Source organism: Pelmatolapia mariae, linkage group LG3_W (assembly GCF_036321145.2).
Source record: "Pelmatolapia mariae isolate MD_Pm_ZW linkage group LG3_W, Pm_UMD_F_2, whole genome shotgun sequence".
Lineage (NCBI taxonomy): Eukaryota > Metazoa > Chordata > Actinopteri > Cichliformes > Cichlidae > Pelmatolapia > Pelmatolapia mariae.
Window position 1 is genome coordinate 58757268 of NC_086229.1, and position 12396 is coordinate 58769663.

Sequence of the window (12396 nt, forward strand, 5' to 3'; positions counted from 1 at the left end):
CTGAGAAATCAGACAGTAACTCTGTATAAGGCCCAGGTGGACAATCGATGATAACAAATAAAACTGTTTTTTGAGCTTCGAGTGGACAAGGCTAAGCATCAGGCTTTCAAATGAATTACAACTCTGTCTGGGTCGAACACAATCCGTTGTGGAAGTATTCCTGAGTCCTGCAAGGATTTCCATGAGAGAGCTATCCAAATTTTTATTTTATGGCAGTTAAAGACAAAGATCATACGATTAAAAAAAACATGGTCTTGCATGAAAAAAACAAAACATCCATTTTAGAAGAAGGAGAAGCAGAATTATTTTATCTTACCAGTTTTTCACAGATTCTCAGTATATTGTAATATTAAAAAGTCAGAAATCATTTGAAGTCTTCGTAATAACACTTATTATATTATTATGTTAATTGCCCTGAACACGGCTTCCCATTTAACATGGTTTTTGTTTGTTTGTTTGTTTTTATTTTTTCCACATAAAACACATTTAATATGTATTAAATGTTCTGGAATTATACCACGGAGCCTCTTTGTGGACTAGTCAGCATGTAAATTTAAGTGGGCAGCTGTAAGAAGTAGTCAGCATGAGACAGTAATTTTGGTTTTGAGTGAGAAAGAAAGAAGTGCAATTAAAGTCTGGCCATAATGAATCAAGTATGACACACATATAATTTTTTTTTCAATGTTAATTCCTGGTTTATGCAAATACAAAGAAACAGTATATAAGCAGTAAATTCAGAGCTGTTCAGCACCGTGTCCCCAACCTTGGAAGGCTGAAGCTACCGCCTGGTGCTGAAAAGAAATAAGACAAGATATTCTACAAAAGGTTGGCTGCAAACTCAGATTCCTTTGTGTCTTTTCTTTAATGAACTGCACATCATTTTGGGTCTTTTGTTGTTCATAGAGATACTAACTATTAGCATGAAGCTGCTGACGGTGTTTGCACTTCTTTGTGCAATGATCGCTCTGGCAAGTGCTGCTAGTGAGTATTGAAGTACAATAAAGAATGTATACATGTCTGTAATTATTCATACCAATGACAGTATAATTATGGAAATAAAAATATAAATATAAATGGAAATTCAACAAACAAAGTTTACAAAGTTTTACTTTCTCCCACTGTTCCAGATGAAGGGGGAAAGGATGGGTCAGAACCAAATCCACCAGGTTGGTGACCACTGAACAGCACATCTATGTCCTTGATATTTGCCACAAATTTTGTTGTTCAAATGATTTGTTTTAATGGTCAGTAGAGATACTATTTCAAAAGAGCCCAACAATGTTGGGGGCAGAGGGCAGAGAGCCCCCAACATTGTTTCAAAAAAACGAAAGCATGGAATTCCAATTAGATTACAACATTTCGGTTGATACATACCCCAAAATCATTCATTTTTACTAAGAATTTGTTGCTTGTCCTCAGGAGAGCATCTTGTTGTGAAGAGGTCTAGATGTTTTCACAGAAACTGGAGATGGACTAGATATGGCGACCGATACTTCCGCTACTTTCCTCAACAATGGACTTGGGCAGAGGCTCAAGTAAGAACAGTTTCTTTCATTTAGCATGTATTCTTTCTTTGTTTATTTTAATACTTTTCATGTCAACCTTGGTTTAATCCTAGATCTTTTGTTCTGCACTATAGAAACACTGTGAGTCCCTGAATGCAAACCTGGCATCTGTACGTAACCTTGGAGAGTACCAGGTGATTCAGAGGGTCATATATAATGGCGCTCGTGATTACGTACCTACATGGATTGGAGGCTCAAATGCTCAAGAGGTATACTAGTGATGATTAGACAAGTTCTGAAATTAGAAGATACACCAGCCTATCAACATTACTCTCTGTTTTGTCTGTTTTCTAGGACCGTTTCTGGTTTTGGATTGGCGGAACTCGTTTCATATATGCTAACTGGTGTCACGGAGAGCCCAACAATGTTGGGGGCAGAGAGCACTGTATACATATGAATTGGACAGGTACATTTTTCAAACAAAGTGTATGAATGAATTTTGAGGGGGGAAACTGTCACAGTATCCACATTTTCTCAAATAATGCTCATCATTTGATGTGACAAACAGTAATGACTGACAGGAAAGCAATACAAATGCTATATTTTATTTTTAACAAAGACAAAGTTTGTATTTTACTGTATTATAAAAATAGATTGCTGTATTTCATATGACTTTTATATATAAGGTATATTCACATATTGCTGGGAAAGTACAGTCAAAACTGAATATTGACAAGTGCTGCTGCTATTATGCAAACTAAACTAGGTCTAGAGAAGTATGTGTCCATTTGATCACGGTTTCACTTAATGTTAATTTTTGGTGCTTACAGGAAACAAGTGTATGAATGACATACCCTGTACCTACCGATACCCATTTGTCTGCGCCAGGAAAGTAGGACACTCTCTGGAGTGAAAGCATTGTTCACCAGACAACGACGCAAATAATCTCAAATATCCGGCTGAAGATGTTTCTCATTTTCCATCTTTACTTCTTTTAGTTCACTGCAATGCTACATAAGGAATGAGTTGACAAGTGATATAACCTGTAGTTGGATTGTCTCTTTTAGTAGGAGCAAACTGAATGGGAAGGAATGCTTTAAGCTTTTACTGTACTCTTCATCATTAAACTTTTAAGCATTAATTCAAACTGGTCTGTGAGTCTTTGTCAAATGTCACCTATTTATGGGTCTATATAGCAATTTGGAAAAATTTTAACTATTAAAAAGCTGCTGATCCAAACTGTAAGCTCAATGCTCTTAATGAAGAAGATCCGAGTCAACATCAAGAACGTAATATTAACATTAACTTGTCCCACTGAAGATTTCCAAAATTCACCTTTGCTATTGTTTGATAAGTAAGTATGACAAGGTGATGGTAAAAAAAAAAATAAGAATTTGCAAAGAATTGATAAAATACTTCTATAAAGGGGTGCATTTTATTTAGGCCTTCATCAACAGGCCCTTACCGTTTTAGTATGCAGTATCATTATTTAGTTAAATTTACAGTATCTGAATGAATGGAAAAACAAAAAAACAAACATACATAAGGATTCCTTGTTGGTCCTTACTTTAATTTTTGCCCATAAAGAACTCATAACACTTAATTCTGGTTTAGTAGACAACAACTTCAAAATAATATGATGCTATATGTTCCTTTTCCTTCTGTCCTTTTTGCCACTGCATGCAACTAGCTAAGAAACAAAAAGTGGCCACAACAATATAAAATGAAGGTGGCCATTTGAAGGAGATTGTCACGGTTTGCCAGGGCAAGCCGTGGGGATGTAGGAGAAAGGACCCAAACGCTGGACTTAGTGCAATGAACAGTGCATTTATTTACAGTGGGGGTAAAAGTACACCACACAATAAATCTCCCGAGTGCTCCCTCAACAATGTTCCCTCTAATTTTTCATGTGTCTGAGCGAACACACAAACCTCCTGAGCGACCCCTTGGACCACTGTGAGCGACATTAGACATGTGCACTGTGGTCACGCCAGCGTCGAATCCATCCAAGTTACATGATTTATTAAAATAATCAAATTACAGCATTTACATTTATGTTAGACTACTTTTAATTAACTGCTTTAGCCCACTTACAATGAAAATTTAAAAAAAAAAAAATCTTGTTCATGGCCTGTGTAGTATGTTAACACTATTGGAAGTAAAAATAACTTGAACTCCAATGTTGAAAACACAACTTTCTTTTTTATTTTTATTTTTTAAATAAAGCTCTGACTTGTATTATGAGTCTGAGTCTGTGGTCTGGGAGAGAGGCCTGTAACTCTCTGTCTGCAAAATACAGGATATAATGACCAATGTTGGGCAATTAATTATATAGTTACTTCTTCAAAAAAGTAACTGAGTAATGCAAACAACAAAGTTTTTTGCAGCTGTTTACCTAAAAATGCAGCTAAGGCGATTTTTTTAAATAAACATTTCAAACTATTTACAGAACAATCAGCTGTTCTGCATCAAATTTGATGCCACACAAATTATTTGTGCCACTCCAAAAAATAATTTCTGTCCACTATGAGATAGAGAACAACAGGTGTTACTCCTGTAACACCTGTAACATTCGGTAGTCGCCTCATTGTTCTGACACACACAACAAAACTATTGACTACACAACACACTAACTACACAAGATTTGCGCTAAACGTTGCAAATCTCTCACATCTCAAAACATCGCCGTCACTCCTAAAACTTCTTCCCGTTTCTTAACAACTAAATGCCATGTTTTGATTGGTCGATATGGTACATTTTTCGACCAATAGGAAAGGGTGGGGTGTTTTGGTTTCGTCTTTGCTCACAGGCTTTCGAGCGTTTTCCTTATAAAACGCCGTTTTTACCGTTTCTCCCCGCAGTAAATATAAACAACGATAGTATTCAGGAAGAAAACCAAACATTGCATTTTTTTTTTATCATAAGTCTGGTTTTACGTGGCCTATCAACACAATTTAAAAACTGGTATAAAGTCCACACTTTTTCCGTCAATTGTTACGTCTGTCCTGCTCACATCTCCAATGGTTGTACACGTTGTCATTAACGTGGTTTCACTCCACATCAGCCACACCGCTTTGCTAGCTAAAACACCGGTGTCGGCACATATTTACTTTAATTTCAATTCAGGTTAGAATTCTTTTTGTGTGCGCAACACAGATTTTCTCTGCGCAGAGACCGTGCCAACAGTGAGCAATTGCGCACGTGCGCAGCTTAGAGGGAACATTGTCCCTCAACTCCTGTGTTGTGCCTTCTCCTAAGTGCTGGTATTCCGTGCTCTCTGCTCCTGTGCCTACGCACACCCCGTGCGTCCTGCAGTCCTGTGTTCCGCTCTCCGCCTGAGGAAAAAACAACAGACGCAGCCATTATGGCACCAACTCCAGCAGGCATACACTAAACAGTACTTGAGACACTGACATGGAGTCTAACTCAACGATCCTGCGCCAGAACCTAGGCGTGACTGGCAGCTGGCAGGGCCACACCCATCAGGCCTGCAGGTGGCTGTCCTTCATCCTCCAGCCACACCCGCAGACACACCCACACACATATACACCCACCAGCATGGAACACAAGAGCACAGTGCAGCAAACAATAATAATAATAATAATAATGATAATAATAATAATAATACTAAAGGTCCACACTGCTCACGGACCCCGAGTCCCAGGAACCGGGTCCGTGACAGTGATGTTTAGTTAATAGTCAGATGAATAACTGTGACATGCCAAGATCATATCAGCAAATCTTTTAGTTAGTTCAATTTCATTTTTTTCATAAGGTGTCAAATTACGATCGTGCTGGGTTCAACTTTTACATGTTTTTTCTGAGCACTCACAGGCTTTCCCCAAATGCTCCAGTTTAAAATGTAGCAGGTTAATAGTGCCTATCAACTCAGGACACATCTGCAAATGCAAATCTTAATTTCAAGACTTTCAGTTCTGGTTGAAATAAAGGTAAAAAATTTTGTAAGAAAAACATTGTCGCTACAACAGAAAATAACCAAAACTCCAAAATGAACAAGCATTTGACAACAATGGGGAGAAAAATTACTTCTTGTAAAGAGGAAAAAACCTCTAATTCCAACCTAATTTGGTTGGTAAACAGGTAAAAGAAACCAGCATGCATCAAGACAATCATAGAGTAAAATACAAAGAAAAAAAATAGGAAGGAGAAGGCAAAGAAAGACTGAGAGTTAATGGTGGTTAATGGAGTGAGTGTGTGTGTGTGTGTGTGTGTGCGTGTGTGTGTGTGTGTGTGTGTGTGTGTGTGTGTGTGTGTGTGTGTGTGTGTGTGTGTGTGCATGCATGTGAAAGAAGAATGTACGTGAGAATAGCCACTGGGAGCCTTGGTAGTCAGTCCCAAGCACAAATGAACCAGCTGCTAATGTATGATCTGCACCTTGAATGGCTAACTGAAGGCCAGGCAGTCCTGATCCACAAGAAACCCGAGAAGGGACTGGTTCCATCCAACTACCAGTCAATAACCTGCCTCAGCGCAGCATGGAAGCCCCTGTCAGGCATCAAAAGGGATTTGGAAACACCAGAGGGGCAAAACAACAGCTAATAGAGCAGATAAAACAGCAGATAGAGAAGTCACTCCGGTTAGTAAGACCAGAGTGACCAACTTGTGTCTCGTTCTGGTAGAACCCAGCCTCTGCTGACCTTGTTCAGACCATGTCCCTGTGTAGCCATGAATTAGTGTCTCTGTGTTGTCTTTTAGTTCAGCTTTGTCTAACCATTGACAGGATTTCTTAATGTCAGCCATTTCTCTGTCTGCTGGTGATACATGCAATGAATGTCCTGTCCTTCCATGATGGTTCAGCTTCTTGGTCCTCTTTTTTCTCTGGTATTTGCTGCCTGAAGTATTCACGAAGCACCTGGTCAGTTGTAGCCATCTTTCTGATATACTCATGGAACTTGGTGGTTCCAACACTCACTAGTCATCTGCCTCTTTCCTCAGCGACTTGTGATTGGCAGGGGGTGGATAGCCTGTCCACAGGCATGTATAACTGAGGCCAAAAATTGTTTTCAGTTCAGTACAATACAGTTGTCAAGGGAGCCCGGGGGCTGCTGTGAGAATATGGACCCAAGACCAGATACAAACACGGATGACAATAGTACATTTTCAATTGCTTTATTTCACAGCAAACACAGGGAACTTGCTAGCTACACAAGGGAGGAATTTCTTGACTGCAACACAAGTAACTGGGAGGTTTTCCTGGCGAGCGGGTCTACACTGCAGGCAGAGGAAGAGGAAAAGAATGTAAGGGTTTACAGAGGTAACTGGGTGGATAATACGAGGTTTAGGTGAGGGGATCTTACTTGGCAGGTGAAATGAAACTGCTCCATAGAGGTGGATGGCCAGGCAGGTTCCAGGGTGAGTAACTAGAGAAATTATTCAAACCTTATCCTTTCAGTGGAGATGGCGAGAAGTGTTAGTCTGGAGAGGCGTGCGTCAAAGCCAAATCATGGCTGCACTGAGACCAGCGTCCAGAATTGGCGAGGTATAATGAGAGTCGTGGCAACTAGAAGCACAGAGAACAACAGCTGAGTATGAGTCTTTTTACAGAGAACATGAGGCTAGGTGGCCAGTTACCAACATGTGGCTAGTTGACAAACTGGCGAAGGAGAGATGAGAAAGCTAATCTTAAATACCTTCTGTTGCTTCTGCTGCTTGCGGATGAGGAACAGGTGATTAGAGCGGGTGACAAGATGAGAGCTCTGCCCGGATACCAGGAAGCACAGGAAAGAAAACACTGGAGCTGACCTGGACAATGACAACAGTAAACAGAGCATACACATCTGTTCATTTATGAATGTCTGAATTTACGTAGCTATGTCCAAAATCCTTCAGCATTGTAATTTTTAACTTAACCCTGTAAAGCCTGAACCATGAAATCACTGCTGGAATTTTTTATTTATTATTTGAGTGTTTATCGAACCTTCTAAAAAAATAAATAAACATAAATATGAATATTCATATACAAGTTGTAATTTGCATCAGTTTTTTTTCTACATCCCTTTATTTTTTTTGTAATTAACTGGATAAAAAAAATGTCATACATTGCATTCAGGTTTTTCAAAAAAGAAAATAAAGTATATTTGGATATAGTTTGTTTGTTGCTGTACTTGCATGGTAACTTGCACTAAAAGCATTTGGCCACATGATATTAGACATGTCATGGGCCTGGGTCTGTGACCCAGGTATCATGTGTTATTTTTGGGTTTGATGAATATTTTTTTAGTTTCATTTGTCTCCTGGAAGGCTTATGGTTGTTCGTTGGTGTGATCTGCGCCTGGTCCTCCGCTTCCCTGTGTAGGAGTTGGAGTGAGTGTGTGTGTTTGTGTGTGTGCCATGGTATGTTGGTTTTGCTGCCACACCAGGCCCGGAGAGTCTCCCCCCTTTGAGCCAGCCACACCTGGGATTAATCATTCACCTATTGCCGATCTGCCTATCAAGGAGCCCTACTTAAGAGAGCAGTGGAGGGGCAGTCGGCGTGGGATTGTTATACTAGTAACCTAGTTAGTACTCCAGCTCATATGATTGTGCTCTCTGTTATGTCCTGTGGAATGGTTTAAGTGTTTTTGTTGGCTGGTGGATAGGACTGTAGTAAATGTGGCATCTCTTGTTTCTAGGTCAAATTGGTAAAGTGTGGAGGGAGCAGCACACTGTGTACATAGGCACCAAGGAGGACAAAACTTTAACACATATCAAGGAGAGGAATCATGGCCTGGGAATTGGGAACACACTGTGGATTGTTGGCACTGTTTCATAGCTTTTTGTAAATAAACACACTTTTTTCCATTCAGAATGCTCCGCATTTGGGTCCTTCAACCAACCCAGACAAGACATAAAACAGTAAAACAATGCTTCCACTTAAACTCTAGTAAAGTTACATGTACTTTTTCTTAAATCTGATTTACTTCGTATTTGTTGGATGAACTTGAAAAATGTATCATTAAAAATATCAACATAAATTACAGGATTTAACATTCATACTGAAGTATAACAGTCAGTCTAAGAGGTTTAAATCGTTTTTAAAGATTCTTGTAATGACACAAGATTTTGCAGTAGGATATAAAGGTGCAAATTTAGTCATTTATTTAAAAAAAAAAATCTTGACAGTCCTAATTTAATGTCATCCATTTAGGGGTCACTGTTAAAGAACACTGAACTCTGAGGTTTAAATTCTTCTTGTACAGATCTAGATGTAGCACATTAGGGCACAAATTTTTCAGTAATATATTCCATTACCAGTAGGTGGCAACAACTTGATTTGTGATGATTCGTCTACCTTCTGCTGTTCATCAGATAACTAAATTTTTTTATTTTCATCTAAATGTTCCTTCACAGGGGTATTTGATTTAAAATCTGATCAAAAAGACTGCAAGATTGAGGGTGAGTATGCCATCATGCCACAGTTAAACAATATCCAGAGCAACTTTTCTTTTGAATTAATGTGCTGCCACTTGTGAAAAATGCACCACAACAGCAACTGCATCCATTCTTGTCTTTTAATTTCAAAAGTCACTCCATTATGGATATAGAACAGTTAAAAGAAATTATCAGAAACCCCAAATTACCATATGCATGCCCATCACAAGTGTATATAAACTTCTGACCACAATTGTATGTAACGCTTCTGGTCAGAGGTAACAAAGTGTTTTACAGAAAACAATGTATGACTGGAGCATAAACTCATTGTCATGGTATCATCAGTCAGCCAACAGCCTTGGTTACATGCTGAAGAAGCAGCAGGTCTCAACACAAAAATTCAGACATAGTTTCATAAGACACGGTGGCATGGTGGTTAGCACTGTTGCTGCACAGTAAGAAGGTCCTGAGTTCAATTCCACCATCAGGCCGGGGTCTTTCTGTGTGGAGTTTGCATGTTCTCCCCGTGTTTGCGTGGGTTCCCTCTGGGTACTCCGGCTTCCTCTTACTGTCCAAAAACATGCAGTTTGTGAAAATAGGTTAATTGATTAATCCAAATTGCCCATTGGTGTGAATGTGAGCGTGAATGGTTGTCTGTCTGGCAAACTGTCCAGGATGTACCCCGCCTCTCGCCCTATGACAGCTGGGATAGGCTCCAGCGCCCCTGTGACCCTGAAAAGGATAAGAGGAAGTGAATGGATGGACATTGTTTCAAATCTAAGTAACTTTTAACTGCACTGATGATGGAAATATAAATGTTAGTGAATACCTTGCTGAGGCGGTCTAGCCTTTTGAAAGGAAGTGGAGTATATTTGAATGAACATCTTACAAAAAGAAATGCAGATATTGCTTTATAGAAGTTTTGATTCGATTAAAGATTTTCTGTATAGTTTGAGAGGCAGGTTTCAAATAATTGCTCTGTCTGAAACATGGTTAGATGAGAAGAGGGGTTGTCATTTTTGTATCGAAGGGTACGATTTATACTTTGTAAATAGAATTAGGAAAAAGGCAGGAGGGGTGGCACTTTTTGTTAATTGTGATTTGAAATGTAAAAAGGTTGAATGTATGTCTGTGGTTATAGACGATTTAATGGAGTCTGTGACAGTGGAATTGGACATAGAAAGAAGAAGGAATATAATTGTAACGTGTATATATAGGAAACCGGGGTCACAGATTGAGTTATTTACAGAGGCAGTAGAAGACTTATTGAGTTAGCCTAAGGGAAATAAGACTTTATGTTTGTGTGGTGATTACAATATTGATCTTTGTAAAGAGGCAAATGATAAGGCTGCGTCAGATTTTTTTGAATTATTACTTGGTAAAGGATTTTATCCTTTAATTATGAAGCCGAGTAGAATAACGGATAAATCAGAAACATTAATTGATCATATTTTCATTAATAGTTTGGAGAGTAATATTATGAGTGGCCTCATCATAAGAAAAGTGTACTTTATTGAGCCCCGTGGGGAAATTCCTCTCTGCATTTAACCCATTCACTCAGTGAAGCAGTGGGCAGCCATTGGGCGCCCGGGGAGCAGTGTGTAGGGACGGTACCTTGTTCAGGGGTACCTCAGGGTAGATGTTCAGGGGAATCGAACCCCCGACCTTCCGATCATGGGGCCACCACTCTACCTACTGAGCTATCCCTGCCCTCATAAATGATGATGGGAAATAAATGATATAAGCGATCATCTACCAGTCATTTTTACTTTTGATTTAAATATGAAAAGAAAGGAAGAAGTTGGTTTCGTGAGTCATAGAAGGTTAAGAAATAACGAGGCAATTAATAAGTTTAGACAAGATCTCATGGAAGTGGACTGGAAGGAAGTGTATGTTAATGAGGTCAACGTTGCATATGGAGCTTTTTTAAAAACTTACTTGGCCTTGTATGATAAACATTGTCCATTGGTATCATTTAAGTATAAGAAAAAGAATAAAAATATGAAACCTTGGATAACTAAGGGTCTTGCAAATGCATGTAAAAAGAAAAATAATTTATATAGGGATTATATAACACAGAGAACTAAGAATGCGGAAATGAAATATAAAGTTTATAAAAATAAGTTGGTATTAATATTGAGGAATATTAATACCAACTATTATAATAAACTTTTTCAGGAAAACAAGAATAATATTAAGGGCATTTGGAATATTTTTAAGGAGGTATTGGGTAACAAGAACACACCCTTAGATCGGCCTAATTATTTTATTAAGAATAATCAAGTTGTCGAAGACAAGACTGAAGTAGTAAACGAATTCAATTCGTTTTTTGTAAATGTTGGACCCACTTTAGCAAATTTAATTAGAAAAAATGACGACCCAGAATATGAGGAAGCCTGGAAAGGAGAAAATAGAATGGTTAATTCTATATTCTTGGCTGATACTACCATAAAAGAAATAGTAGCAATTGTAGAAAATTGTAAAAATAAAAAATCAACTGACTGTGATGGTATAGACATGGTTGTAATTAAAAAGACTTTAGATTGTATAAGTCTTCCTCTGTGCTATATTTTTAATCTTTCGTTACAATCAGGAGTATTTCCTGATCAAATGAAAGTGGCAAAAGTGATACCCTTATATAAATCAGGAGATAAGCATAGTTTTAACAATTATAGGCCAGTGTCTCTTTTGTCACAGTTTTCAAAAGTGCTTGAAAAACCTTTTGCGCAAAGACTTGATAGTTTTATTGAAAAATATCAACTAATAAATGAAAATCAATTTGGATTTTGTAAAAATAGATCAACGGCATTAGCATTGTTGACTTTCATTGATGATATTTCATCTGCAACCCATAATAATAAATATACAGTTGGGGTATTTGTTGATTTAAAGAAAGCTTTTGATACTTTACAACATTCTATTTTGATTTCTAAATTGTATAATTATGGTGTGAGAGGAGTGGCATTGAATTGGTTAAGGAGTTATTTAGAAAATAGATCGCAATATGTACATTATCTCTGTAACACCTCTGAAAGATTGAAGATTGTATGTGGCGTTCCTCAAGGTTCTATTTTGGGACCTAAACTTTTTAATTTATATATTAATGATATTTGTGACGTATCAAAAAGCTTAAATTCTATTTTATTTGCAGATGACACAAATTTTTATTGCTCTGGAGAGAATTTGAAAGATTTGGTTGAAATTATGACTTCTGAGATGTTAAGATTAAAAATATGGTTTGATGTAAATAAATTATCCTTGAATTTGACAAAAACGAAATTCATGATATTTGGCAATCGTGTAAAGGAGGATGAAGTCATTATTTCCATTGATGGAGAATTGATTGAAAGAGTTACTGAATTTCGTTTTTTGGGTGTAATAGTAGATGAAAATTTGACGTGGAAATCACATATTGAGTATATTAGAAAGAAGATGGTTAAAAATATTTATATTTTGGGAAATGTAAGAGATTTATTAGACTATAAAACAATGCGCATTTTATATTTTTCATTGTTTTTCT

The 12396-nt window shown here is 37.8% G+C and overlaps 1 protein-coding gene across 1 annotated transcript; it reads left to right on the plus strand.

Moving 5' to 3' along the window:
- Positions 1 to 920: 920 nt before the first annotated feature.
- On the plus strand, positions 921 to 2418 carry LOC134623812 (ladderlectin-like). Its single transcript, XM_063468829.1, has 5 exons — positions 921 to 981; positions 1420 to 1535; positions 1640 to 1774; positions 1860 to 1971; positions 2336 to 2418. Exons 1-5 carry the CDS (start codon positions 921 to 923, stop codon positions 2416 to 2418), a joined length of 507 nt encoding a protein of 168 aa, XP_063324899.1.
- Positions 2419 to 12396: the final 9978 nt, after the last annotated feature.

Coding starts and splice junctions, on each gene's coding strand:
- LOC134623812 (XM_063468829.1), top strand. CDS start 921: ATGAAGCTGCTGACGGTGTTTGCACTTCTTTGTGCAATGATCGCTCTG. Junction 982..1,419: donor CGCTCTGGCAAGTGCTGCTA/GTGAGTATTGAA, acceptor GCTTGTCCTCAG/GAGAGCATCTTGTTGTGAAG. Junction 1,775..1,859: donor GAGGCTCAAATGCTCAAGAG/GTATACTAGTGA, acceptor TCTGTTTTCTAG/GACCGTTTCTGGTTTTGGAT.